Source organism: Clarias gariepinus, chromosome 23 (assembly GCF_024256425.1).
Source record: "Clarias gariepinus isolate MV-2021 ecotype Netherlands chromosome 23, CGAR_prim_01v2, whole genome shotgun sequence".
Lineage (NCBI taxonomy): Eukaryota > Metazoa > Chordata > Actinopteri > Siluriformes > Clariidae > Clarias > Clarias gariepinus.
In genome coordinates this window covers 20838010-20865054 of record NC_071122.1, presented here as the reverse complement: position 1 = coordinate 20865054, position 27045 = coordinate 20838010, and the positions used below count along the sequence as shown (strand labels likewise).

General features: G+C 37.6%; 1 protein-coding gene across 1 annotated transcript; it reads right to left on the bottom strand.

Annotated features, from left to right (window-relative positions):
* Nucleotides 1–1839: 1839 nt before the first annotated feature.
* Nucleotides 1840–22389, bottom strand: ccdc3b (coiled-coil domain containing 3b). The gene is made up of 3 exons (XM_053483532.1): nt 21772–22389; nt 9988–10162; nt 1840–3109 (listed from the first exon to the last, which is right to left on the bottom strand). The coding sequence occupies exons 1-3, from the start codon at nt 22134–22136 to the stop codon at nt 2825–2827; spliced, it is 825 nt and encodes a 274-aa protein (XP_053339507.1). The 5' UTR covers nt 22137–22389; the 3' UTR covers nt 1840–2824.
* Nucleotides 22390–27045: the final 4656 nt, after the last annotated feature.

Here is a 27045-nt window from a genome sequence, read left to right as displayed (position 1 = left end):
CACTAACCACTGTACCATCCTGTCAATTTGGTTTAATAAAAGGATGATTATGGGCATGTCATGGGCATGACATTACTTTTACTAAAACGTCTTTCTTGGAAGGTTAAACGGGTATGCTCATGGATATACACAGAATTTTAGGTATGACTTATAGGCTCCATTAGTGCCCCAACCTCAATAAAACATTACGTCTTAGCATGAAGTAGAAAGTAATAAAACAGATTATATACAGTCATGCTCAAAGTGTCCAACTCTTTCAATTCTATGTGTTTTTGTGTAAAAAAAGAATAAAAAATAATTTGATCATTGTGCAAAATATTAGGCAAATAAAACCTTAGACGAACAACAACAATCAACTTATTTATTTAACAAAGATGAAACCAAAAAGAAAAAAAAGCATGCAGACAATACTAAGTACCCCCTTACTGCTTCCACAGGATTTAGGAGGGTAATTGCAGCCAGGTGCTGCTGATCATCAGCCCTTAATTAACTGATCATCAGCATGTGTGCAGACTTCTCTAAAAGCATAAGTTTGATGGTTTACAGTTTAACAGTTTGCTGGTCTGGAGCATTCAGGTGTGTGTTAACACAGTGGCAAGAGGGAAAGACATAAGCAATGTTCTTAGAGACGCAATCAATCTGGAAAGGGTTATGAAACCATTTGAAGTTTAATGTTTTACAGTGAGAAAGTGGAAAACATTCAGGACAGTTGCCAGGACAATCTTCCTAGGAGTGAAAGTCCCAGCACATCCCTCCAATAAAAGACCATGCAATGGTCAGAGAATAAAAAAGATGTTGTCCATGACAGCACAATTAGAAGAAGACTGAACAAGTAAGGTTTGTTTGAAAGGTCGACCAGAAACCTCTTAAACAACATAAAAACATAAAAACCTCTTAAACAACATAAAAACAACATTAAAAGCACGATTAAGACTCCTGGACAGAAGAGACCAAAGTGAAGTTGTCTGGCTTCAATTCCCAGCTCCATTTTTGGCAAAAATCAAATAGCATTTTAGCGGAAACACCTCATACCCACTGTCAAGCAAGGCGGTGAAGAAGTGATGATTTGGGCTTCTTTAGCAGCCACAGGATCTGGGCACCTTGCTGCTGACCAGGAACTCCTCTGTATACCAGTGCATTCTAGAGGCCATCTGTCCAACAACTAAACCTTAGTCAAAATTGGGCCATGAAACAGGTCAAAGATACAAAGCAGACCAAACAAAGGTTTTTGAATGGCCTTGTCAAAGTCTAGACCTCAACCAAACTGAAATGCTGTGGTGGGACTTAAGCAAACTGTGCATAAGTGAGTGCATACATATGCATAAATACATAAGCAATGTTTTAAAGAAGAATGGGCCAAAATTACTCTGCAATGATGTTAAAGCCTGAGAAAGTCATAAGGAAATAATTACTTCATGTTATTGCTGCTAAGGGTGGATCTACAAGTTATTGATTCATGAGGTCATTGATTTACTGACGTTATTCGTATTGCCCATGTTTTATTTTTCCATTTTTGTTAAATAAATAATGGCACAGTAAAAAAAAAAAAAAAAAAAAAAAAAAAGTTTTATGTTTTTGTTCAGCTGGGGCTGTATTTGCATAATACTAAAATAATACTTTCAACTGATTTTTATTGTTTTTTACACAAAAAATCTAGAATAAAAGAAAGGATACCAAATTTTCAACACGACTGTAGATTATATACAGTGTATAGATGTACAGGTTGTGCTGATAACAAGAAATCTGATTTTGTGTATTTACAAATGATTCATCATTATATTTTTTGGTTACAGTTAATTTTCCATGTTTAAAAATGCATAAAAACTCTATATGAAACAGTTAAGTAAAAGTGAAAGTTTATTTCATTTCAATAGCATACAGAAAAACTTATGAAAATGTAAAAAATACGTGTAAAACAATATTGCTTACTTTTTTTTATATATATAAAATCGCTGACCTTAACATAACAGACTGTTCAAACATAACATAATAAAATCAGTTCACTAAATACTGAACACGTGGCCTTTTTTTTACTTATAAGCCATATTGAGTAGTGGTTCTGTTTATGGAGTGCTCAGCACCCTGGTTGTATTAAAAAAAAAAAGAACAAGAAAAAGAAACACTATACAGATTGGAATCATAAAAGAACTGTTGAAAGACATTTGGAAAGAGTGTAGTGTAACATTCCAGAGATGTCAAGTGCATCATGTTTCGAGAATATACAAAAATAGTTGTCTTTAAAGCCTTAAACGGTCAAACATGGTGAAACATTCTTTGACGGACAACTAGAAGGTATAGTATCAGTCTGATGACTGTTTCCAAATGGCTGTTTCCAGATTTGAAATAGAGGTATGTAAGGGAAGCCTCATAAGTTCAAAGGAAGGAGTAGACTTTGGCAACTTTTCCAAACGTCACACATTATACATTTGAACACGAGTGAATGTTAAACTGTTTCCTGACACCATGTGACTAAGTGCTGACCGCATTCGACCATGATATAATCTGCAAATGCCTAACACTATGAAAGTTTGTATTATGTCTTCTATGTGAACATGGATAAAAATGGTTAACGGTTAGTAAATATTCATCTTATTACTTAGCATTGCTTCCCATGAAGTGCATACAGTATATGCATACTCTCTGGATCATTTCCCTTTTTCTTTTAATCCTGAGATGAAGCGTACATACATACATTACTTTCCATGTTACCCCAATTTTCTTTCTATTCTATGATAAATGTATATTCACGCAGACCTACAGCTGTGTAGCCAGTTTCACTCCCTGGCATTACTTTCCAAGTTTGGAAGCAATTAGACTCAATTTCCTAAGTTTTAAGCTTCCTAGGCAGGATCTTCCTGTTAACAGGTTTTTGGACCTGAGTGGTATCTTGCTGTGGATGTGGGAGCTCTGGTTCAGGCTCGTGAAGCTGTTTGAGAAGCCCCGTCTGATCCTTGGTCTCCCGTTTGGCCAGCCTCAGCAAGCGTTTCAGGTTCTTCACTTTGTCCCTCAGGTGGTTGTTGGCTTTCTCGAGGACTTTAACCTTCTGCGAAAGTGTTTTAACCTTCTCCTCTTCCTCGAAGAAAGCTTTCTGCACTGTGGAGCACAGGAGCTGTGGATAGGATAGAAAGGAGAGTAGATGTAAACAGGATGTAATAAAATAATAAAGGCATTCAGAGAATGTAAACTGGGATATAAAAATGCATAAAAACAGTAAGGTTAAAATACAAAATAAAAAACAGAATAGGTTCATGTGAGTTGTTAAAAAAAAATTGGATAGACAAAGATGCAAAAGTTTATTTATTAAGGGATTAAAAAGTTTCTCTTTTGCCTATCTTTTAAAGTTTATAAGACTTAATCAGAAGGTAATAATAAGAATAAAACGGCGGCACAGTGGCCTAGTGGTTAGCACTGTCGCCTTGCACCTTCAGGTTTCAGGTTCGAGTCTGGGTTCAGAGTCTGTGTGCATGAAGTTTGCATGTTTATTGGTGGGTTTCCTCTAGGTACTTTAGTTTCCTCTCACTAAGACCTAAGGATTAGTCTAATTGAAATTGACATGAGTGTGTGTATGTGTGTGCCCTGCCTTGTGCCCTGCCTTGTGCCCTTGTGTCTCCTGGCATAGGCTCCATGCCGCCTAAGGCCCTGTACACAGGATAAAGCGGTATAGACGATAAGTGAGAGAAAATAAATCTTTTCATGTTTTACAGTGAAACTACAAAGTACAAATTATTTTTTCCATGTTGGAAACCTTATTATTTTTTAACAGTTTAAACTCGTAATTGTTAACTGTGACCCAGACGACTTATTCCAAAAAAGCTTGAAAACTGTTTGAGCCATGCAAAGAAATTTATCAACACCTTCTGACCAATCAGAATAAAACACTCAGCAGTATAATAATATATGCAGCAATAAGTCAATAAAATCTGCTGTTTATTTCTTCACCCTTTTTCAGTTAATCTGTTCTGGATGAGAATCAGCTTTGGATGGAACTGGATTCAGTTAAAGCCCTTTTTTGTTTGTAGTATCCAGGATAAAACTTTTACGACAGTTCATTTTGCCTGGCCGATATTCATGCATATTAAATTAAAAGAAAAGGTTGAGTTTCTGTTATGTGGTTACTCGATAGTATGAAATCTTTTTTATTCTCTGTTTTTAATAAATGCCATTATTTTATTATGTTCTATTCAATTATTTGCAATCCACATCTCCCGCAGCTTCGTTACATCATACTGTAGTTCCAACAGAAATGTAATCTAGAAGTATCAATTTGTATTGCTGTGTTTGTATCTCTAGGTATCGAGATCATTTAAAAAGAGCACCTCAAGAACAACAGTTCATAAAAGGTTTACCGAATAACTACTGACGGTATTCCTATGTTTAACTAAACTAGCATGGGAATTGTGGTATTGTAGGAAAACCTTGATGAAGCCAGCATGCTCTCCTAATTTATATGTATCTGTCTCTAATTATGAACAGCCTTTGCTTGAGTGAGTGAAAGCCACTGCTGGTTTTGATAACCGACTTGACCACAACTATGGCAGCTTCGTCTAATCGTCTGTGGCTATGGAATGTTCCATACTTCAGGGAAAGCACAGCATCTACACACATTTTTCCAAACCGTCTCACAGCCCGAAATGAATGCTTTTAAAAACTATGGTTTGTTTTAGGTACGTGCGGAAGGACAAGTATTTAGGATTTTATTTTTTTGGTAAATATTATAATACGATAATTATAGCTTAAGTAGTAACACAGTGCTACTTTCTTTGACCTTTTAAACGTACACTGTATTTATAATAGTCTGGGGAAATCGGTTAAAAGCAGCCCAGTGCTGTTAGGTTCAAATTACTAAATATGTATGTTATAGGAAAAATTCTGTAACAAATCATAAATATTTGTAGGCTTAATAATCACTGTAACTGATGAGCAGATCACTGCAGCAGATCTGATGTGTGTAGATTATATTAGTAGAACAGATCACTGTGGTGGATTAGATTAAGCAGATTACATTTGTATATTACATTAACACCAATTATCATAAAGTGTTATACCATCAGTAGATCACACCACAATGGTAGATCAGAATATGCAGAGCGCATTTGTAGATCACATTACTGTAGTACATCAGTGCATGAAGATCTCACCATGGTAGATCACATCAAATCACTGTCCCAAATTACATTGTGTAACGCACATTAGTAGATCATTTAGCTGTGGTAGATCTGTAAATAGCAGTAGTAGATCATATCTCTAGATATGTGTGATCTACACTAGACAAGAGGGTTTGTAGATTGTAGATCACTGTATTAGATCAAATTCAAGAATCAAACCAATGTGACAGATCACATTATTTGATCCCAAGTCATTGTGCCAGATCAGAATATGTAAGTCATATTAGTAGATTACATTACTCTGCATGATATGTAGATCACATTGGCAGATCACATCATTATGGTTGCTCAGATGATGATCGCAATAAGGCTGTAGGTCAGGTTAACATTAGTGGAATACATTATAGTGGTAGATCAGAATGTGTAGATCACACTGGTAGATCACATCATTCTGCCTAATCATTGCAATAGACTGTGCAGATCAACTCAGCAAGGTAGATCACATCAAATCACTGTCCCAGATCCAAATATGTAACTCAAATTAGTAGATCACATAGCTGTGGTACAGTAGATGTGTACAGTAGATCACTCATTTAGATTAGAATCTGTAGATGACATTACTAGCTCACATAACCGAGCCATTGATCATAAATACATTGTAGATCAGGATGTGTAGATAATATTAGTATAATCCTTTACTGTCATAGGTAAGAACATGTAGATCACACTGGAAGATCACATCAGTGAAGTAGCTCAAAATCGCACAGTCCACATTCATAGATCACATCACTGTGTTAGGTTATATCGTTTGATCTCTATACAGTGTAATAATGATATGTTGATCACATTAGCATATCAGCAGATCATGTCACAGTGGTAGATCAGGGTATGTCAGTTACTTACTAGACGACCACATCACCTTAGTACTGTAGATCAGAATGTGATCTGTGGAATATAGTAATAAACAACCAGCGTGGTAGATCAACTGTGGTAGGTATAAAGATCACATTATCAAATTACGTTTACTGTGCTAGATCAGAATGTTTCTAGTAAATAATAGAGGCTGTTAAACATTATATTGTTAAATGGAAGCTTTTATGACATCATATGCAGATGACTAGCATAAATGATGGCCTTTTACATGCAACTGTTTAATAGATTGTAAATCTAGCCGAACTTTATATTTACTTTTACACGATGCAGTGGTCATTCGTATAATCTGAGATTTCCTACATGGCTCTTTCTGTATTGCAACCATCTGGGTTCTTGTGTAGCTATGATGTAAATCTGGAGAATTATAATATAAATATGTGACTTGGATAAATGTGAACCATATGTACGTGGATGAAAAACTGGAGTGTGCAGTGTGTCTAGTGGGGGTAAAGTGTGGTATGACCAGACTACACAACAACACTGTACAATAATAAAAGTATAGAAGACGATAGACAGCTGCACCAGATAAATACTGTATGTGTATATCAGTGAAGCAGTGGCGAATCACCTTCCCCTCATATTGATTATATGGACACTGTCCACTGCACTTGAAACAAGGCCTTGTCTGTCCAAACACAGCCGGGTAATTATGCGTGCCATGCTTTGGTGCTGTGCACTCAATCTGTTCACCAACCGTCATGACAACTTGTCTTACAGGCATGCAAACATTTAAAAAAGATATATTTTTAAAAAGGAAGCTATACGCCCTGGTGATGGACATTTCTCTAGGCGTATGTCCTCTCCCTGCTATTTCACAGACTGAATGAACCATGGAAACACCAAAAAAAAGTAAAAGTAGCAAATATTTTCAAATTTCTTCATTATCATTATCAATTAAAGAGACAAAGGACATATATAACCTTTTACAAAACTTGGTTTTGACATTAGCAAAAGTATGAGCGCAAAACACAGATGAAAGCAAAATGGTGCTTGCTTTTCTCCATCCTTTCATATGATCACTGATCCAAACCAAGTCCAACTCATTATCGTAACCTAATCCGCTCTCATTGCTTTGCCATGACAGAAAGCTTTCACAAGAGTTCAGGACCAGATTGAAACCAGCTTCATAGCAAAGAAATCCCAAGGTTATTGGAAGGAACACTATGATTTATTAATTTGTGGAAAAAAAAAAACACAGGACAGAAGGATGGGAATTGAAATGTGGGTGTTGACATAGCAAACTGTTGCTACAAATTATATCAGTATGTGTAATTATCTTCACAGCAACAACAAGAACCAATGTGATTAAGGTTTTTAATATTATAAGGTTTTAATTTATACTACCTTTCAAAAGTTTGGGATCACTTGCAAATGGCTATGTTTTCCAAAGAAAATCACCTTCATGAAATTCACAATTTTTTCCATTTCACAAAAAAAATTAAAAAAAAATCAGATGCTTATAAAACAGCCAGCACAGTCTCCAGTCTAGTGACTTGGTTCTTTGAATCTCGTTCATCGAAATGAATGAATCTTTTATGAGACTTGAGTCATTTAGATCATTTCATTCTTTTGATCGGAAATAAAATAAAATGTTACATTTTCAATAAACAGACACCAACACATCTATACGCAAATTTTGGCTATAGTTCCAGTAATAAAAATATTACAATGCAGCTATGGACATATTATGATAAACAGAATAAGCAGCTCATCTCTCATATCTTCTGGTCAGAGTCGTTTGTTCTTTTGTCACGTGATTCTCATAGACGCTATGCAGTGCTTTACACAGAAAACAGAATCAAACGGTTCTTCTCATGAGTCTTCTAAACAAAAGTTATTCGTTCTTACAGATTCAAATCTACAGTTTTGCACTGCATAGCGTTTATGGGAGTCACGTGACAAAAGAATAGGCGATTCGGACTAGAAGACTCAAAGGTAACTACTCATTTCTGTTTTCTGTACATAACCTACAGAGGTTTTGCGATGCTTTTTGCACGAGCGCTCAGTAGAAAATAAACTAATCACTCTTAGAGACTACTTGTTCTTCTGGGTCATATTAAAGACTCATTCAAAAAAAAAAAAAAAAAAACGTTCATGAACGACCCATCACTGGTCTCCAGGTCTGAACCCTATCTAGCTGTTGTGGGAGCAGCTTGTCTGTATAGTTTGGAGAAAAACTCCATCAAGCCAATCCATCTTGTGGAAAATGCTTCCGCCAGGCTGTAATTGCTGCAAAAGGTCCTTGTTTATTGATGGAGGCAAACATTGAAGAACACATTCATCATTTCCATCAAAATCATTATTTCTAACTCTGACAATGTCAGAATGTCTTGTTCTTTTGCTATATTTTCTAATTTCGTGTGTGTTTCCTTGGTGAAATGTTAGAATTTTTAAGTGATCCCAAACTTTCAAGCGGTAGTGTACATAAATATGATTGATGACAGCCACATATTTCTAAAAGAGATGAAAAACCAATAAAAGTATGGCAGCTTGACTGATCAAGGCTACAAACACCCTGAACACCGTGTGTTCAACTGTAAGTTTTGTTTTTGTCTCTAAGGTTTACAGAATGGTCACGTTAAATACAAAGCTATTTTAAGACTAAGAGGATCAACATACAGTACAATACAACCGCCATATGATATCTCTCTGTAAGCAAAAGCCACAGGCGTGATCATTAGACAAATTCAGACACTTGAGTTCCACCCTGTCCTGGTTTTGTTAGTCATCCACAACCCACAGCCTGCCGTTCCTTATCCCATGTATATAGATCTCCATTTTTACATTTTTGAGAAAAAGTACCAAAAAACCACAACACACAATTTTGTGCACTGTTTCTTCAGGTCACAAGGCTGTTAAAAAGTACAAAAGTGGCAATACTTTATTTACATCAAAAGTATTTTGGTTATTTTATTGTAAAGACTGCATTATTTTGCAAATGGCTGTATCACCACCTGGCTCCCAACTGCAACAAATCCGCTGCCAGTTATAGTTCAAAAGCTTCTTAATGAAGAATATGTAGTGATTTTCAACTAAAATATTATGTTTTAGTGTGCTCGTTGTTAATAATTTTCAAAAATAAGTAAAAAAAATATATAATAATTGCTTTGATCTTGTTTTGCTTTCAAACACAAGCTCAGGCACATGCTGGTCAGGTATTGAAACTTTGTCTTAAAAATGCAGTCTTATCGGGAATCTGATCAGCAACATGTTTTAGCGATTCAGCCTTTTCATGCTTTTAATGAGACGTACAGAAGAAGGTAAAAATGTATTTGCTGCATTGGTCATAATCAGACATGCTGACATGAATCAACTAGAGCATGTCAATGGGAAAGTGCTGAAAGAGATGGGATTTGGTGCACTTGCAATAACAAAAAAAAAAATGAAATATTTCATATGGTAACATTTTGACCATTTTAAACATTAGGCTGGGTGTCGTCTCCTCACTCACATGCTCTCTGTCCGCGCTAGCAATTATAGGGAAGTCGTTGCTTATTAATGTTTTTGGTAATAAGCAAATTATATAATTATGTTTTTTTTAATTAACACTGTTGTCTGTACAGTGTGTGTAAGTGGGTTCGATGATGATGATATGACAGCACAGATTCCAAATGTAATTAATTAGCCTTATTTCCATTTGAGTATGAAATGTTATTATCCGAAATCATAATAAGCATGATAAAATAGCAAAGTTTCAGACATCAGGTTATGTAAAAGTGTTTTACTTCCTAAGAGTAACTCAGTGTAGGATAAGAGTAGGCAATTCCGTCTTTAAATTACATGGACTCAGTTTTTATAAATGACAGGAGATCATTTAAATGATTAGAGAGACTAGATTACAGATCCAGTGTGTTGAAGGTAAACATGCATGTGGGTTTTATTATAGCCTTTGTTCTCTGATGCTATTCCTACTCGTAATTGCGGGCTTGATTGTTTGACAAGGGCTTACCCGGCTGTCCTCCTGCGCCTCCCACTCTGGGGTGTACGTGTGGACCTGTGTCCCAGCTGTGCAGTTGGAGAACTGGAAGAGGCTGGCGAACATGCGGTGGTTTTCCGGTGTGTCAGGGAAAATGGGGTCCTGGAAGTTCACTCCGTGAGGGATGATGTTGTAGTTTTCATCCATCCTTAGGTAAAAAAAAAGAAAGAAAGTTACATAAAAATGGCAGAAATCAAAGAATATCTACATTGTAAACACAGTGTGTGTTCTGTCTCCATGGCAACTGATTTCGTGACTCTCTCATATATGGAGCTTATCAGGTACCTCATGTGCGTCCATTAAATTGTTTTTGTTTTTACACTGTTTAACAAAGTCAATCAGGTTATAGATTCTCATTCAAAGATGCACACGCAGTTCCTTTTGTCTTTTTTGGATCTCTTTTCAGATAGCTGCGTATTAATTCCAATAAGGTCCCAAGCTGTCTTTTGTAGAGGAACACTTTCGCACGCACACCCAGGACGACTTTCTCAGCATCAGGGAAATAAGGAACGTCTGTTATCAGAGTCCTTAAAGTGGCTGGATAAATATTAATTCCAAAACCATGGTTACATTGGCACACGATAGAAAAAATGAGAAGCTTTCTTTACTTTTCCCTCGATTAAGGTCTGACTCTCTCTGTTCTTCCTGTGAGCTTTGGCAGGCGGCCATGCAGGTCCTGTATTCGTCTGTGTCTATGTGTGTGCATGTGAGCGCTGTCTGATGACAAGCATGACAGCTCAATCATTAAAAAAATGAACTAAAAAAGGAAACAATCAAACATATGGTTTTACTATTCGGATCATTTGCTAATATCGGAGAACCACAAACATATTAGCTTGAGTTATGATGGAGAGTAAGGTATTAATGGATAAGCTCTGTATAAATATGATAAAGTTTGCTTACTTGTGGGAAAAAAAAAAAAAAAACGTCTGATGTGTTTTTGCTATAATTTAATTTGATCTGTCCTACTTTGTCCTTGGCAGATGACATCTTACCCCAGCTGAGAAAACGTAAGCATAATGCGAAATCTAATTGTGCTGTTCGGTATCAATATCATTTGTGTTTTTGAAATATTTTCAGAAAAATCCATTTCTTTTTGTTCTGTAGAAGAAGCAGTCATGCATAGTCTATTCATAAATCAGCTGTAAAATACAATGCAGTCCAAAAGATAAACTTCCAGTCCGCTTCGATTACGTGTGACAAAGTAAGTCTATGTAAGGATTTGCTAGAAATGTTGTTTTTTCTTCTTTTTTTTTTTTTTTTTTGCAGTCTCAAAGCCTGCAGCTCATGCATCCGGAATCTGTCTAAGCTCTGGATGAGCATCAAAAGCTCTAGGGTTATGTTATAGCTTAAAGTCAGTAATCCATAGTTTGCTTGGCAAAAGCTCAAGTTGAATCCTGAACAAATTTGTGTTTATATACAGTTTGGTCTTTAGCCAAGTAAACCTAAATCATGCAGGTTTCTGGGTGGGTCAATTCTAAACTCATTCATCCATTCATTAGACATACAGCTTATCCTGTTTAAAATCGCCTGGAGTATCCCGAGGAAGCCGGAGCACAAGGATGGTAAATCAAGTCACCTCCTGGTAAGATATTATCATGGTACTCTACTGTACCGAGGTGCCAATTTTTATTAAAACTGTCATTCTAGAAGTACCCCATTTTTATTTTTAATATCCTGATTTGGTGTTAAAATTTTCCCCAATTTTGTTTTTTAATTTTAAACCTTTATAAAGTTTAACGATTAATTAAATGTACCCCGTTTTTTGTCACTTAAAAGCCAAGCGCGGTCAGACAGGAAGAACTTAACATAAACTCTGCAGCCAGAACCTCCGTCCAAGTTTCTGACCAATCAGAAGCAAGCAATGTTTTTTTAAAAGACTTTTTGTATAGCTTTTCTTTCATCCAAAAGTAACTGAGAAGCTTCATAAAACTTAGCTATGATGTGTGACAAATCAAAATGATGCCCAGGTTTAAAACTTGCGCCCAGTCTTAACATGCAAATATGTGTAAGAGCATGCACTATTGATTTACTTTGAATAAAGACACGTGGAAAGGGCTTTAAGAATTCTCACATGTGCTTCACAAAAAAGAAAAAAAAAAGAGAAAAGTTACAGGACATTGTGAGCCAAAGAAGGCTCCAAGTCTAATGTTTCTTAATGTTGTTTAAACAACTTAATTCTTCAATTTGTGATGTTCAGTGTGTCTTTGTGAATGGTAAGTATTCAGTAAACATATGTTTATTAGAAGAGAAAGCTGGGTTGCTGAAGGGGTTTGGATGCATTTATTGTTTGGATAAGACGACACTGAACTGGTTTTTTGCTCTGCAGCTTAGCGTATCCACCATCTGCATTGCATATGTTGTGAAACATGATGACAAAATGTGTTGCGTGACAAATATTATTATTTACTTCCACCCTTTTTTCCCTGTACCACAAGTTTCCAGAGTTTCACAAACCTAACCCCATTAATGCTAGTTTCAAACCAGTCGTGTCAGGTATGTGCTAGTAAAGGGAGTCTTTACAGCTTCCGTGGAGATTACGCCAGACGTGGCCTCAAAACTCCCTTAAAACTTTCAATCATCACTTCCAATGACCTTTCACCCTGGTATAAGGGAAACAAAAAATTGCACTCTTTGTTTGAAGGTCCTGCCAGGTTAAATGTTGTTTAGCAAAGAATCCATGCTGAGTCGATTAAGTTTCTATGCTGTGCCTCTCTGGATTCTTGATTTTTTTGATGGTTTGACTTCTGAGATTTGTCCTGTCAAACTTAATCCAGCTGCAAGCTTAGGTTAGGGCTTTTTTTTTTTTTTTTTTTTAGTTTACTCACACTTACACACACACACACACACACACACACACACACACACACACACACAAAAGATCTCTTTTGAACTTGTGAATTTTGAATGACATGTTCTTAACATAGTCTTTGTAACTGTCAGGCCTTGTTCAGGCTACCAGCCAAGTCTGATTTTTGGCACATCCACATTAGAATCAGTCTGAAACCAGATTGTCATTATGTAGTCTGAACAGTACTATTTGAACCACATCCAGAAGTGGTTTGAAATCAGGGTTAAAACGGATTTCTAACCCTTCCTCAAACTGTCTGCTACATCACTCACAACATGACACGCAAGTTTAAGTCCACACAACACGTGGTACTGTATGGACATGGATGAGTGTTTAGAAAAAAACCTGGGGAAGAATGATGGAAGAAATGGAGAACAATAATGCATGGACAGAAAAAGAGGGAAAGCTACAGGAAATGTACGGAAACATCTGAGAAATATCACGGTGTATACTGTACGAGAACGGTTATTCAGATGGACATGGCCACGTTACCACAGCAACCAATGCATATAGGTCAACAATATGTCGGATTTGGGCTGCCAGTCTGAACAAAATCAAATCCAATCTGATCACCGAATGTAAAATTAGTCCTAAAGACTTACGTGCAGTCTAAACAAGGTATTAGATTTATACAATAAAGTCCATGCGTAGCAGGACAAGGGCATATCCACTGGTTTTGACTTTTTCCATCCACTGCATATGAAATAATTCAAGCGTAATGTATTTCTATTCATCTTGGGAAAGTTATAAAAATATAACAGATATTTTATATGTGACAGGACAAATGTACGGTGCTCAGGTGTTTTTTCCAGCCATGTATTATTGCATGATTACATCGCAGTGCTCTTCAACCAGAAGGTGTTCATCGGTTTTCCGCAAATGAAACCCTGACAGCAGTGCCAGGTGTAATACAAATCACAGAATTAGTGTCGTTTTTAATAATGTAAAAACCCAGGGAAAGACATATGACAACATAGTTATCAATCTATGGTTAGTGTTGCGCTTATGAATTGTATCTATATCACAGGATACATGACTTTGAAATTCTGTAAGTTTTACTCTTTAAGTCAAGGGAAATAATATTTTATAAATTAAAAGTCTTAACAGCCTATTTATTACAATTTTGTGTTATTATAAAAAGATGTGTGAACAGAGTGAACTTTATTGTGCTGCCACAATGACAATGCCAAGATGAAGTCATGGCCATGTAGAAATCAGTGTCTGTCCACAATTTAACTTTTGCGGCACCCTTTATCCGCAAGTTCTACTTTACAACATGTGCAACCTGAAGCAGAATTGCGTGTTTGGCTGTCCTGAACATATGTCTCATTTTGGAGGTATATTTTCTCCCCTTTCTGTCTCTTGGGTTCCATCTGGAGGACCACGACTGGTGATTGATTGGTGGCAGGCTTTGTCGACTGCAGCTTGGAGTGTTTCAGGAAATGAAGATCTCAAGAGAGAGAGAGCGAGCAATGAAAATCTTTCAACACTAGTTTACTGATTCAGTGCCGATGTTGCCTTCATGAGGTGAAATGTTAAGAACAATGCCTTCTTTTAGTTCGATGAGCTTGCCCTCTTCTTTTAAAACCCATTGGAAAGTGTGCTATGTACAAGAATGCAGATAAGGTCTAAGTTTAACAAAGCAATGAAAGCATCCCCCTGGACTGTCTTGTTATTTACACTACACTGAAGATCAACAGTGCCTTTGTGGTCTTCCTACAGTATGTTATTAGGATATGCACGATTAAGAGGTCACAATAAAATATGCATTCCTTGGACTGTTGATCTTGGCCTAGAACTCAAGTGCTAACCTGGGATTTAGCTGTGTGACCAAGCTCGTCATAAAGAGAGGAGGAATTTCTTGAAGAGGAACAACACAAGAACCTGGCTCGGAGGAGAGTTTGGCTCAGAGAACGTGGTTCATGCATCATTCTGTCAAAAAATAATGAGTTAAGCAGTTGCGATGTCAGTCGTCTTGCCACATCTTCCCCCAAGGATTTACTTGGTTATAGGGTTTGCCGGAGGTGATGTGGTCTGGAATTCCTTTGATGGAGGTAGAAAGCAAGTGCAGTGTTTGTTATCTTCAAGGTGTTGAAAATGCAGGGTATCTTAACCTGCCTGCACAGGCTTGTTTCTTTAAAGGCAGTTATTTCCTCTAGGTTGGATGGTGGTGGAATGGCTCAAACATACAGTAATGATGCAGGTATGAAAGCTGACTGGTTGAAAATTTTAGATGTGGAGACGTAAAGATTGTTCACCAGGAGAGACAAGCGATCAACTAAAACCTGTTTTCTTTCTCATCATACAATGCTTTCCAATTATCTCCAATGATGTTACCAGTTCTAAGTCTGACCAATGTCTACTGCATGACTCGTATAAAATCGTGCCCACAATAACTGGTGCGTAAGTAGTGTGTAAGACATCCATGTAATACTAATAAGAATTGAGATGAACACCACATTCAAGACTTGCTCAGCTCAATTCAGGACTCCAGAAACGTTATAGTGGAAAGTATGACATAAGATTATATTCTTCTTTCCTCTAGATGCAAGTTTCCCTTTTATAAAGACTTGCCAGGAGCTGCTTGTACTCTGTTATTAAATTTACCAGAATGCCACAGATGTTTTCTTTTTACTACTCTTTATAATAATGTAAGGATCTGCATTAACATGTCCCTTATCTTCATGATATCCAGGGAAATCCCTGTTAAATTGATCCAGAGGTTATATTCAGGAAAGGAACTTTGCTTCGACCCAGAATTTCTAGTTTAATAATTTCTAGAAAAATTACCACCGTTGTCAAATCAAGTGGGAGACCAGGTCTAAGGTGATGTTTTGTTGGCCTAAGGAAGAACGCCTTACTTTCATATGTAGATGTATTCAGAACCTTTCATGCCTTCTGACATGGTGACCTGAGCTAAACTCTGTGACTGGGCCATAATATAGACTTTAGGGATGAAATTCCAAATGGTGCAGCACATTTGGAGAATGCCTCAGCATTTCCTTAATGACCTGAATACTTGGCTTTTACAAAAGCTGAAGTCATATAGCCGACTGAGATTTTCATTTTAATGTTTTTTTTTTTGTTGTTGTTGTGAAAAAAATTGGATGTTTCACATACAGCTGTTTTTTTTGCACACCGGGCAAAGCTGCGTCTGGCATTTTTACAGTCAAATCAAACGGCTGATTAACTTCAGTAATTTCAATCTGGGTTCGCCATAAAAAGCAACGAGGAGAGACATGAAGAGAGACACTAGGCAGTGCTGCACGTGGGAGAAAAGTATCACTTCCTTTGAATTATTGGGTGCCTGAGTGTATCCAAGATGCTGAACACATCTAAAATAGCCTGGTTGTTAAGATACACAAAGCATTCAGTGTAAAAAACATAAATTGCTTCCAACAAGTGAATCACAATCGTTTTGATTAATATCCAAAGGAATATTTAGCATATACATGGGACGTTCAAGTCAAACTGAGACATTTGATTGTGCAGAATAACAGAAGGCTTTTCTGAGAGTAAAAACTCCCTTTATTTCTATATATAATCCCCTGCTACAACAATGCACTTATCTTGGATACCATCAAAGTAGAACGTTTTCTCAGTACTCCAGAGAATTGTAGAGGAAACTCCTTTAGTTGTGCATGTAGAAATGGCAAAATAAAGTCTGTACAGGGAATGTGGCAATAAATCCCAGGTAAGTTCTTGTAATGGGCAAGTGGTGTTGATGAATGATGTGCGTATAGTTCCCAGATCACAGATGTGCCTCCTCTGCAAGTTGGCGACAAGTCACTTCAGTCGGGATTGTCATTCACCAACATGCAGCCTTTTTAAAACCGTTTGCACCATTAAATGTTTTACTCTTTTCAGTCTCATCATCATACTGTACTTGAGAATGTTAATTAAGCAATATCACAGGAAAGTGAGATATACTGCTGCATATAGCACGGCTGTTATGTGGTCATTAGTGCCAACAAACATCCATCTGCAACTGGTGGAACTAAGTAACCACAACAGGCAGAGCTGGCGCCCGACAGTTAGCAACCGACATTCGCTAGGTAGCCAAAAGGTGAAGAGAATAAACCAAAGAGGTTGTGGACATGAACCTGTAAATTTCACAAGTGTCTTTTTATATTTTTACTTATTCTGCTTTAGAATATCAGCTCCAATAACTTTCAGGTTCTGGAGTTTAATCTCAAATTGCGTTAAATGGGAAGCAAGGAGGACCCTGACGTGAAACGTGAAATTTTATCACAAGTCCCACTTTGACTTGAGTGCCCCTTGTAGTTGTTTTCCCTATCTCTAAATATTTAACTTGATACAATAATTAGATTGAGATTTCGATTTTTGTTTTCTAATCCACTACATACACTCTATAACACACAAACGTTCTTTGCCTTATTTTCTTGAAAGAATGATTTTTTTTTTTTAACGAACAAGTAGGACACAACCACTAACTAGCCAAACAATCCTTAATGACCTCCTCTTATTAGAATTAGTATTACAAATTAATATACATCGAGTCATCGAGCAGTGTTGCGTCCCATATAATGAGCACAAAACATGCGAAAAGACACTCAAATATCCCTCTTTGACTCATCATGCTGGTGTGGTTATCGGATTTAATAGAAACCTTTCACAGAGAAAAAAAAGTTACCTTGAGAAATGGTTTCAGTGGTGTAAGACATCCTTACTGAATATGCATCTCTTGAATATGAAACATTCTGACACTTCAAGGCAGCCTTGTGACAATGATTGAGATGAAAACCTCATCCTGCAGTGCTCACTCAACTCAGCTGTCTGTGCTTCTCTCTGTTTCTTTTTAGAACCATTTGTAAAACGCAGAACCAATAACGATCCAATCGATCTTTTTTAAGATTTTTTGGAAATCCTTTCATTTTCACATGCTCAAAAGTACATGGACAACTGACTGATAAGCAGATTGATGGCCAGCTGTGACATGTTGCCTCATGATTTCATGACCAATTAATAAGATAACAGTTCTTTATTTCAAATACTGAATATACATTTGGTAGCTCTTTAAAAAATTCTCCATTTTACCAAAATGACTTCGAGGCCACAGAAGATTGAACTGCATTTTTTAAATACAGTAGGTACAGAAAACCTTCTTTACAAACTCTAGTCAAGTCACACTCTGGAAAAAGTAGGTATATCAACCTTACATTCGTAAAGTCTTGATTGTAGAATTCACCTCAAGATGCTAACTATGGGTAATGCTCAAGAACAGAAAGGCAGGATTAGACTTTGTTTAAAAAAAGAGAGAAAAAATACAAATACAGTAGTACCTTGGCTTACCAATGTAATCCATTCCAGAGGTGAGTTCTTAAAGTGAAATTTGGTATTGCATTGAAAATAATGCGAACGCAGATAAATTTTTCCAACTTGCCGAATATATTACCAATATAATAATTTCCAACACTATAATCATATTTTTCTGTAAAAAAAACAATCAAAACATTTAGAAAAGACATATAAATAAAGTAACAGTGTAAGCTCAGAGGGCTAAGAAAGCTCATGGAGGTACTGATCGGAAGGTTGGTGGTTGGAGCCCCAGCTCCACCAGGTTACCATTGTTGGGCCCTTAAGCAAGGCCCTTAACCCAATCTGCTCCTGGGGTTCTGCATCATGGCTGACTGATCCTATGCTGGTATATGTGAAGAAAGATTTTTATTGTACAGTAATGTATGTGTGACAAATAAAGGCTTAACTTAATTTAAAATATGAAAGAAATATACATTTACCCTCACTTAACCTCAATTTATGTTTTCTCTTGGCACTGGCTTCTTAATTATCCAAAAATAATACAGCACTAAATATAAATATAAATATGTACAGGAGAGATGAGATGTACAGTACATGTATTTTTACCGCACCCTTCTTAGGAAGACTCGCTGACGTGAAGAAATGGAGGAGAGGAGGTTAGTGTTAGCAAGGAGAATCCTCTTCCATAATAACACTGAGTAATTCTCCTTCAGGGCTTTTCTTTCCCTTTTGTTTCTTGGCCGTTTTCACAAACAAATCTATAAAGAGAGACAGTTTTTTCTGCGCTGCACACTTCGTGTTAGCCAATGCATTATCGTTCATAAGGTGCAGCATTCTGTTTGCCATATTTTGTTACGATGATACTTCTCGGCAAAGGCTTGGACATCACTTTGCTATGCACAAAATGTTTTTATTATGTGCGCGATCGATGACAGCAGTGCCAGCAAAACTGATGCTGGGTGACGCACTCATGCTTTTGTCAAGATGATGCTTTTGTGAGGATCGTTCTGGGACGTTTTCTGAGGAGGAGTTTGTGTACAGAGACAAATTTTAGACACATTTTTTTGGTAGTGAACCGAGTTTCCTAATTCTAGAACAAGATTGATTTGTATCAGAATTACTGAAAGAAATTAATATGCGGAAGGAAAAGAAAGACTCATGATCCAAAGCATACCACATTATCTGTCAAACCTGGTGGAGACAATTGGCATTGGCATACGTGTCTAATGGAACTGAGTCAGCGATGTTTATTGCTGATGTGACTGCCCATAGAAGTAGCAGGATGAGCAGAACTTTCTTCTCAGATTCACTCAAAGCTGAAAAACTGTACAGTACAGAGGTATAATGGCTTAAAACATATCACAACACAACCAAAAGAAAACAAATGGAATGTCCATAAAGGCCCAAATCCGTCACCTGACCTCGACCCAACTGACATTTACTGATGACAAAGTTAAAGGCAGAAAGTTTCCCAAGCAAGCAGCAACTAAGCAGGAACAAGAACCCTCTCTCTCTATGCCTCTGTTTATGAAATGGTCCACATAGAGTAATTTGAGAAAAAGAAAATCACTGACGATTCAAATAACATTCTTGTTCTTCTTCTTCACTTTCTTCCAACACCAGATTGGCTGGTCATACTCTTACAGCTGCTTTAGTTTAGTTGCTTAACCCCTTGTCACTTCTCCACTGTTGGACTGCAGTTTCTCCAAACAAACCAAGCGTCATGCTGTCCAGACAAAACTAAAGAATGCTGATATTTGCTGCTCTTCAACAAAAGAGCATGGGCTCTTAACTTCAATCATTTGAGGCTCTCTTACTGCAGTGTTTAAAATTTTCCTTAACACACCTGATCCAACTTGCCAGGGGGCATCATGAATAGCTCATCAGGTGTGATGGAAACATGGGAAAACCTGAAACTGTGCAAGGAAATGGGGTCCAGTTACTAGATTTAAGAAACCTTGCATTACAGTCAAGACAACTATAGTGAAAAATGTTGGAACTTTTCCTGACCTTACGGGTTGAGTGCTTGAAGCAAAAAAAAAAAAAAAAAAGGTCATGCTGTAATAGTACTCAGCCCTGCATAACCTTGCTTAAAGAAATATTATGTGCACTGTTTTTAAATGTAGTGTGAAAAGAAAAAATATATTAAATTGTCTATGGTAAATGAAATATGTGATTAAATATAGAAAGTTCAAATTACTACTGTTGTATTCCAACAATAAAGGTTTTACAATGAAAAAAGACAAAACTATGCATAAAATATCGGTCTTTTCAACATGCAATCAATTTAAGTTATTAATACTTTTACCAATAACTATGCCAAAGACCATGATCATAACCCCCTGCCCTTAAAAAAAAAGAGGAATTCCAAAAAAATAAAGTAGGTTAATTCACACTTTAACAACTGTCATTAGACTTCCATTGTAAGTGTTTTTCCATTAGTTTCTGTTTTTTTCCCAAAGAAAATGTTTTTTTAAATGACTTTTAGTAGAAAAATACCATTTTCTGTAAAGGAAACATGAATTAAATTAGGAAATTCTGGGAATTTTCTTTAATATACCTAATTAAATGAATCTGTTCAATATTAAAGTCTCCAGCAATAGGGCACTCACACATACATGCTCACATGCTTATTCACACGTTACAGGCAATTTATGGGAGAAACCTGGAGCACTGGAAGAAAACCCACCAAGCACGGGGAAAACATGCAAACTCCATGTACACAGGTCCGTGGCGGGGAATCAAACCCTCGACAGTGGAGGTACAACCTCCAAGCCTCCAATTGTTAACCACCAAGAATCAGTATACGAGTAGCCTCATGTGACACCACTGACCTACTGTGATGACATCACATATTCTCCTCATTATTTTGTGTGTGCGTATGATCGTAACATCCTAATTTTGCCAAACCTTATTCTCTCTGTCGGTATGCTGTAGTAAACAGGAACAATGAGGAAAAACACAAAGAACCTAAACTTTTACATTTACAGCATTTGGCAGACACTCTTATCCAGAGCATATTATGTCATTAAACATCTGACAGTTAAGGGCCTTGCAAAAGGGCCCAACATCGGGAACATGGTGTTGAAGGTGCCGAAGTCCAACACCTTAAACATTGAGCTCTTTTTAAATGATGGAATTTTAGTCTAGGAATTTTCTAAATTTGTGGCACCCCCAAATGTGTGTAGAGTTGTGACTCACAAAACAGAGCACTTTTAGAACCTCTGGATATGGGAAACCAAATGCTTAAATGTAAATGTTTCTGAAATGCATAATGCTCTACTCAAGGGCATTGCTCATGGGGCCTAACAGTGGCAATTTGGTGATGCCGGGGTCCAAACCTGGGACCTTCTTATTAGAAGTGCATCAAATTAACCACTGAGCTACCTCTGCACCAATGTTAGAAGTTGAGACTGAAAAAAGTTTAATTCGTGGCATCCACAAACGTGTGACTCAGGACAGCACACTTTTATAATCAGCTTGTGAAATCTATCTTGGGAGCATCATACTCTGGACCAGACCTGTGAATTACACATGGGCACGTGAACCCGCGCGTGCCTTGGGCATGTTTTGTTATCTGGAGTCCCCTTGGTGCCCAGCCTAGACCCTGGCATCATTGAGCATACCTCAGGAAAAAGTAGTAGTTGTTATTCTCGACCACGCTGTATGAGTAGCATGGAAAGTAGCCGAGTCCGGTGACGTTAAAGCGCGAGCCGGCGGGCACCTCCAGCATGCTGCCCCACGCCTGGTCGCACTGCAGCTCGATCTCAGCCGAGAAGAAGAGTCCGGCTTCGTGCTGCCACGGCAGGTAGTTATACGCGCCTCCATGCGCGTCCTCGTGCACAGCGAGCACCCTGGCGAAAACGATGATCTCGGCGAGCTCCGCGCGGCACGCTTCCGTCTGCGATCTCCAGTCATGGGGAAGCTGGCATCCGCGCGCCGCGATCACGCACAGCGCGAGCAGAGACACGAGCGCCGCAGGAGCACGCATGATGAGGAACCGTGTCCAGGGCGCGCGAGCCTTCTGAAGCTGCCCTAGTACTCTAAACCTGGTCTAATCAGAACGCGCAGCATCCATGCGCACGCACGCGCTTTGTGCGTGAGGAAAGTTATTGCAACAAGGCTGACACAATGTAACAGACCTACAGCATCAGTGCGTGTACTGGAGCTCATTCAAACACTGCTGCTTTTCTTCTCTCCATCCCGTTCCGTGATCTTGCGTTGCATTACGCACGGCTGGTTTGGACTCCGGGTTGCCAGATCAGATTGACAATCTCAATTCCAATCCAAGTGTAAAGCCCGCCCTATTTCACAAAAATAGGCTAAAAATCACACACATACAGTCAACATGGGCTACATATGACACATGCGTTAATGATGTTCAAAGAAAAGCAGAAAAAGAGAAATGGACATTGTGCTCGTTTGTGCCAAAACGCATTTGATTTCCTAAATTCACCTTCTTAAAATACACGACAACATTCCTGAAACAAGCCTAAATAAAAAAAAAATAAGTCTTCCCTAAAACCAGATTTTAAAGAACTCAGTGTGTGCTCGGTTTTTGTTAAATTCTTAAGTGCATTTTCATTCAAAAAGAGTTCTGAGTTATACTATGGTTTAGGTTGAGATTAGCGACAGATTTATAAAACTTAGTTTTATTAGTGGGTGGTATTATTTTTGCAGGGAGACAGTTAAAAAAGATTGGTTTATACAATTTGGTTTTACATTGGGGTCAAAAGGGTCTCCACATATAGATAAATAGAGAGTTGGAGAGAGTTCTGGTACATGTTGCCAAGTGAATTTACACATAATAACCCTTTTTTGTTGGCTTCATGTTTCTCTATAGTCATACTCCATCCATCCATCCATCTATCTAGGAACCTCTATAGTCCAACAAGGGACCATGGAGGCCACTCACTCACTCACTCACTCACTCATCTTTTATACCGCTTTATCCTGTATTCAGGGTCACGGGGACCTGAAGCTTATCCCAGGAGGTTTAGGGCACAAGGCAGGGTACACACTGGACAATGTGCCAATCCATCACAGGGCACACACACATACATACACTAACTACAGGCAATTTGGGAACGCCAATTAGACTAACCTGCATCTCTTTGGACTGTGGGAGGAAACCCGGAGTACCCGGAGGAAACCCACCAAGCATGGGGAGAACATGCAAATTCCATACACAGAGATTGGAATCGAGCTTGGCCGGGAATTGAGTCATGATTGGCCAAAGTTGGAGTCAAATAACTCAAATGTCCTGCACAGAACCCTGACCTCAACTCACTTAAACTAAAATGCTGACAGTTTGCCTAGCCTCCTCACCTGACATCAAAGCCTGGCATTACTAATGCCCTTGCGGCTAAATAAACACAAATCGCAACATCCACTTATCCTTTTTTTTATGACAGGATTCCACAAACCTTTGGCCATGTAGTGCAACCACAGTGCTGCAGTGGTGATCTATGATGAGCTACTGTACATAATTTATGTCAGCTTTAGGTGTTGCAACTTAAAAAAGTGGCATTCAGTTAAATAGATTTACAGTATGCACAAAAGCGCAAATTCCCAAAACCTTTTGCTATGTATTAAAGTGCTGATGGTGTCCCAGTTTCTACAATTTCTTCCCTGGACAAAGTTATTATATCTGCATGACTCTATACCTTCAGAAATCAAGGGGATGTTTATCAAGACTTTAGGAAGACCACATAAAGTAGTACTTAATCACACATCAAGTACTAAATACTAGTATTATTATAAAGAAAACTAGTCAAAATGTGGTGGTGCTCCATCTAGTTTTATCTTGTCCCTACACAGTTAGTGATGATTTGCCTACCTGACGTTGTGCATCAGGTGTTTGGAGAATAGAAGGTCTTGAAATCCAGCACCAGAAAACATTTAGCATTAAAAAGGTGTAGCCAGTTGGAAAATAATTGTAGATGTGGTCTAAAAGTCTGCTGTGCACTTTCACATAACATGACTGGACAAGCATAGTTTAGCCAGGGTGAGAATGAAATCTCTAAGGAATGTTGACTGTTAGTGCTTCAACCTTCGACCCTTGACTTTTTGGCTAAAAATAGTACTGGAGCCTGAGAAGTGGGGAAAATTCTACAGACGCTCAGATTTAATCCAAAGTTGTAATCATTTCTGGAAACCACAGGTCACTAACATCACTTAAATACTCCTAAATATTATTAGTGAATATTAGTGGACATCTGGATGTATGTGAAATATGTGAGTTATTTATATTATCGATGATGTGTTCGAGATAGAAACATTAGTTCATCATTTTCCCTTAACACATAAGGCAACACCAAATACATTTACTAAAGATGTAAAATTAATCATTCTAATGAACACTCTTTGGTGTCTTGGAGCTTACGTGCATAAGCTTTTGTGAAGCATTTTGCTGCCACCTAGTGGTGTGTTCAAGTGGTTTGTTCAGGACAGGTTTTGTACAGTAACTTTAGCATGTTTCCCCCCTGAGAATGAGGTGTACCTTAAATACACTTTTATAAAAATCTTTAAGGCCTATTTCTGTAACCTAAATTATTCTAAAATGTTTTCAATAAAAATCCAGGTAAATATCAAAGCTATCAGCATGCCTGATTGGTGACACCTCAGTGAATAAGAATAAATTTAGGATGGTACCTTTTATTTCTGGAAGTGCCTTTATAGCTTTTAATTTATTAGTGCATTTTAAACCTAGAATCCCAGGTTTTTTAGATATAACATTATAAGAATGCTTTATGAATCAGATGCATATTGCTTAGTAAAGCTAATTAAAACAAAGGAAGCAGACCTACAGTAGCAATCAAATAAAATGTCCCTAGAGGTCTGGAGTCAGCAATGGTTTAAGATGCTTAAAATACTACTGTAGGTGGCAGTGTAAGAATGCAAAGTCCTGTAACTACACTACAGATAAAGCTAAAACACAGGAGGTGTTTTTTTAATTGTTCTAATATCTTTTAAACACACAAATGTTTCCAGTATGATTATGGCAGAAGGCCCATTTAGACCCATGTATAAAAGTGCATGAGAGCACATGGCATAAGTATGCAGAGAATAGTTGTTTTCTTAACTATACATTAGTAGTATTTCAAACGAGAGCCTACACAAAAATCATGGCAGTGGATTAGTGTTACGTGTATGGCAGTGATGCAATGCAGCGTTTTGCTACTTTACTGTAGATTAATAGCTCACAGAGTGGCAAATGGATGAGTTAAGCATTTGTGAAGGTAAACATTGAGGCCAGGGACTTTTTAAACTTTCCACTTGCACCTATAGCACAGATTTACTGTATTCTTTATTTATACAGTACTTTTTTAACCCTACGTTACTCATAAAAACACACTACGTTTGTGACACTGTTGAAAAACAACAACAAAAAAATAAAAATCAACAAATAAAATAATGTTGAGTTTTGATTTCCATCACTGTAACAATATTTTTTTTAAAAAAAATCAAAGACCCTTGCCTACAATTTATAAACTCCTGGGTACCCCAGGCCCATGTTGAGAACCATTAACATAAAGAGCAGTGTACAAAAAAAAAGCAGGTGCTTTTTTTTCCTCTACAGTATCAGTTGCACAGCCCTGGTTTCCCATAGGCTGCTCCTGTCTTGCCTTTTCTCTCGGCTCATTCCTCAGATCGCTGAAGCGTGTCGTCTCCCACGCTCCGGCCTGGCATCGCCTCATAACCTGCTCTGGTGATCCCCTAAATGAGCTCAGCATTCTGCTGCTCAACCACAGATGTGCTCATCCTGCAGGAAAAATTGCACAACATGCAAAAGCCCACCAGACACTGACTTTTCTGCTGCAGAAGCAGGTCACTGTGTAGGAAACTAATTTATCCTGGAAAGCACTGGACAAGATTTGAATAGGATGTGTAAGCAGCCATAAGATGGCAGCAGACACCAGATAAAAGATCAAATGTCTATACCAAGATGTACCGACTCACCATCTATACCAATTAATCCTGTACAGTATACTAGGTCTTGGGGGGCCTGAAGCCTATCCCAAGAGTCTTGGGTCACAAGGCGGGAACCCCCCCTTGACGGGGTGCCAATCTATCACAGGGCAGACACACACTTTGGGTAATTTGGGAATACCAATTAGCCTGATTTGCATGTTTTCAGACCGTGGAAGGAAACCCACCCAGACCAGCAAGAACATGCAAACCCCATGCACAGAGACCCCGAAGCAGGAATTGAACCCAGACCCTAGAGGTGCAATGCAACAGTGCGCACCACTACACCATCGTGGAACTTTTCACATTGGTGGATGGAATGATTGGTAACCCTTATATGACAGGCTAAAGGATACACATTGTACTGTATCAATGCAAAATTAAAAATGTGTATGAACATATTGTACAACTGCAATAAAAAAATTTTAACCAGAAGACATATTCACTATATTTATTTAATGATTTTCAATAGTTTATTCATTAAAAAGAAGATACATGGAAAAGCATTATATTATATTTATAGAAAATAAAATATAACAAATAGAGAACACATATAAGCTTTGTAAAATGGTTACAAATTTGGTTACTGTACATTGTAATATGGAATTTATCACAATTCACACTATGTTTTAAGACCCAGATGAAACTGTATAAGAGCATAAATGGACAAAAGAGAACAATGCCAGTTTTTTGTGCATTTATGCAGCTTTAGCACCATATATCTACTGTAAAAAAATAAGTGATCTAAAAACTGAAAAATAAAATCAGCAGCATAATATTGTTTTTTTCAGGTTGGCAGCACCTTGTCTACCATAATGTTGTAGTTATTATTATGAAAATCTTATTCATGTAATTAAGGGGGAAAAAAAGATTATATCCTGGCTATAATAGCAATCGAAATGTATAATATTAATTATATTCTAATTTAA

Excerpts from the sequence above, each read along its gene's own strand:
- ccdc3b (XM_053483532.1), bottom strand. The coding sequence starts at position 22,136 with ATGCGTGCTCCTGCGGCGCTCGTGTCTCTGCTCGCGCTGTGCGTGATC. Across the intron at positions 10,163-21,771 it reads AACTACTACTTTTTCCTGAG|GATGGATGAAAACTACAACA; the intron begins GTATGCTCAATG and ends TTTTTACCTAAG. Across the intron at positions 3,110-9,987 it reads AGGCGCAGGAGGACAGCCGG|CTCCTGTGCTCCACAGTGCA; the intron begins GTAAGCCCTTGT and ends TCCTATCCACAG.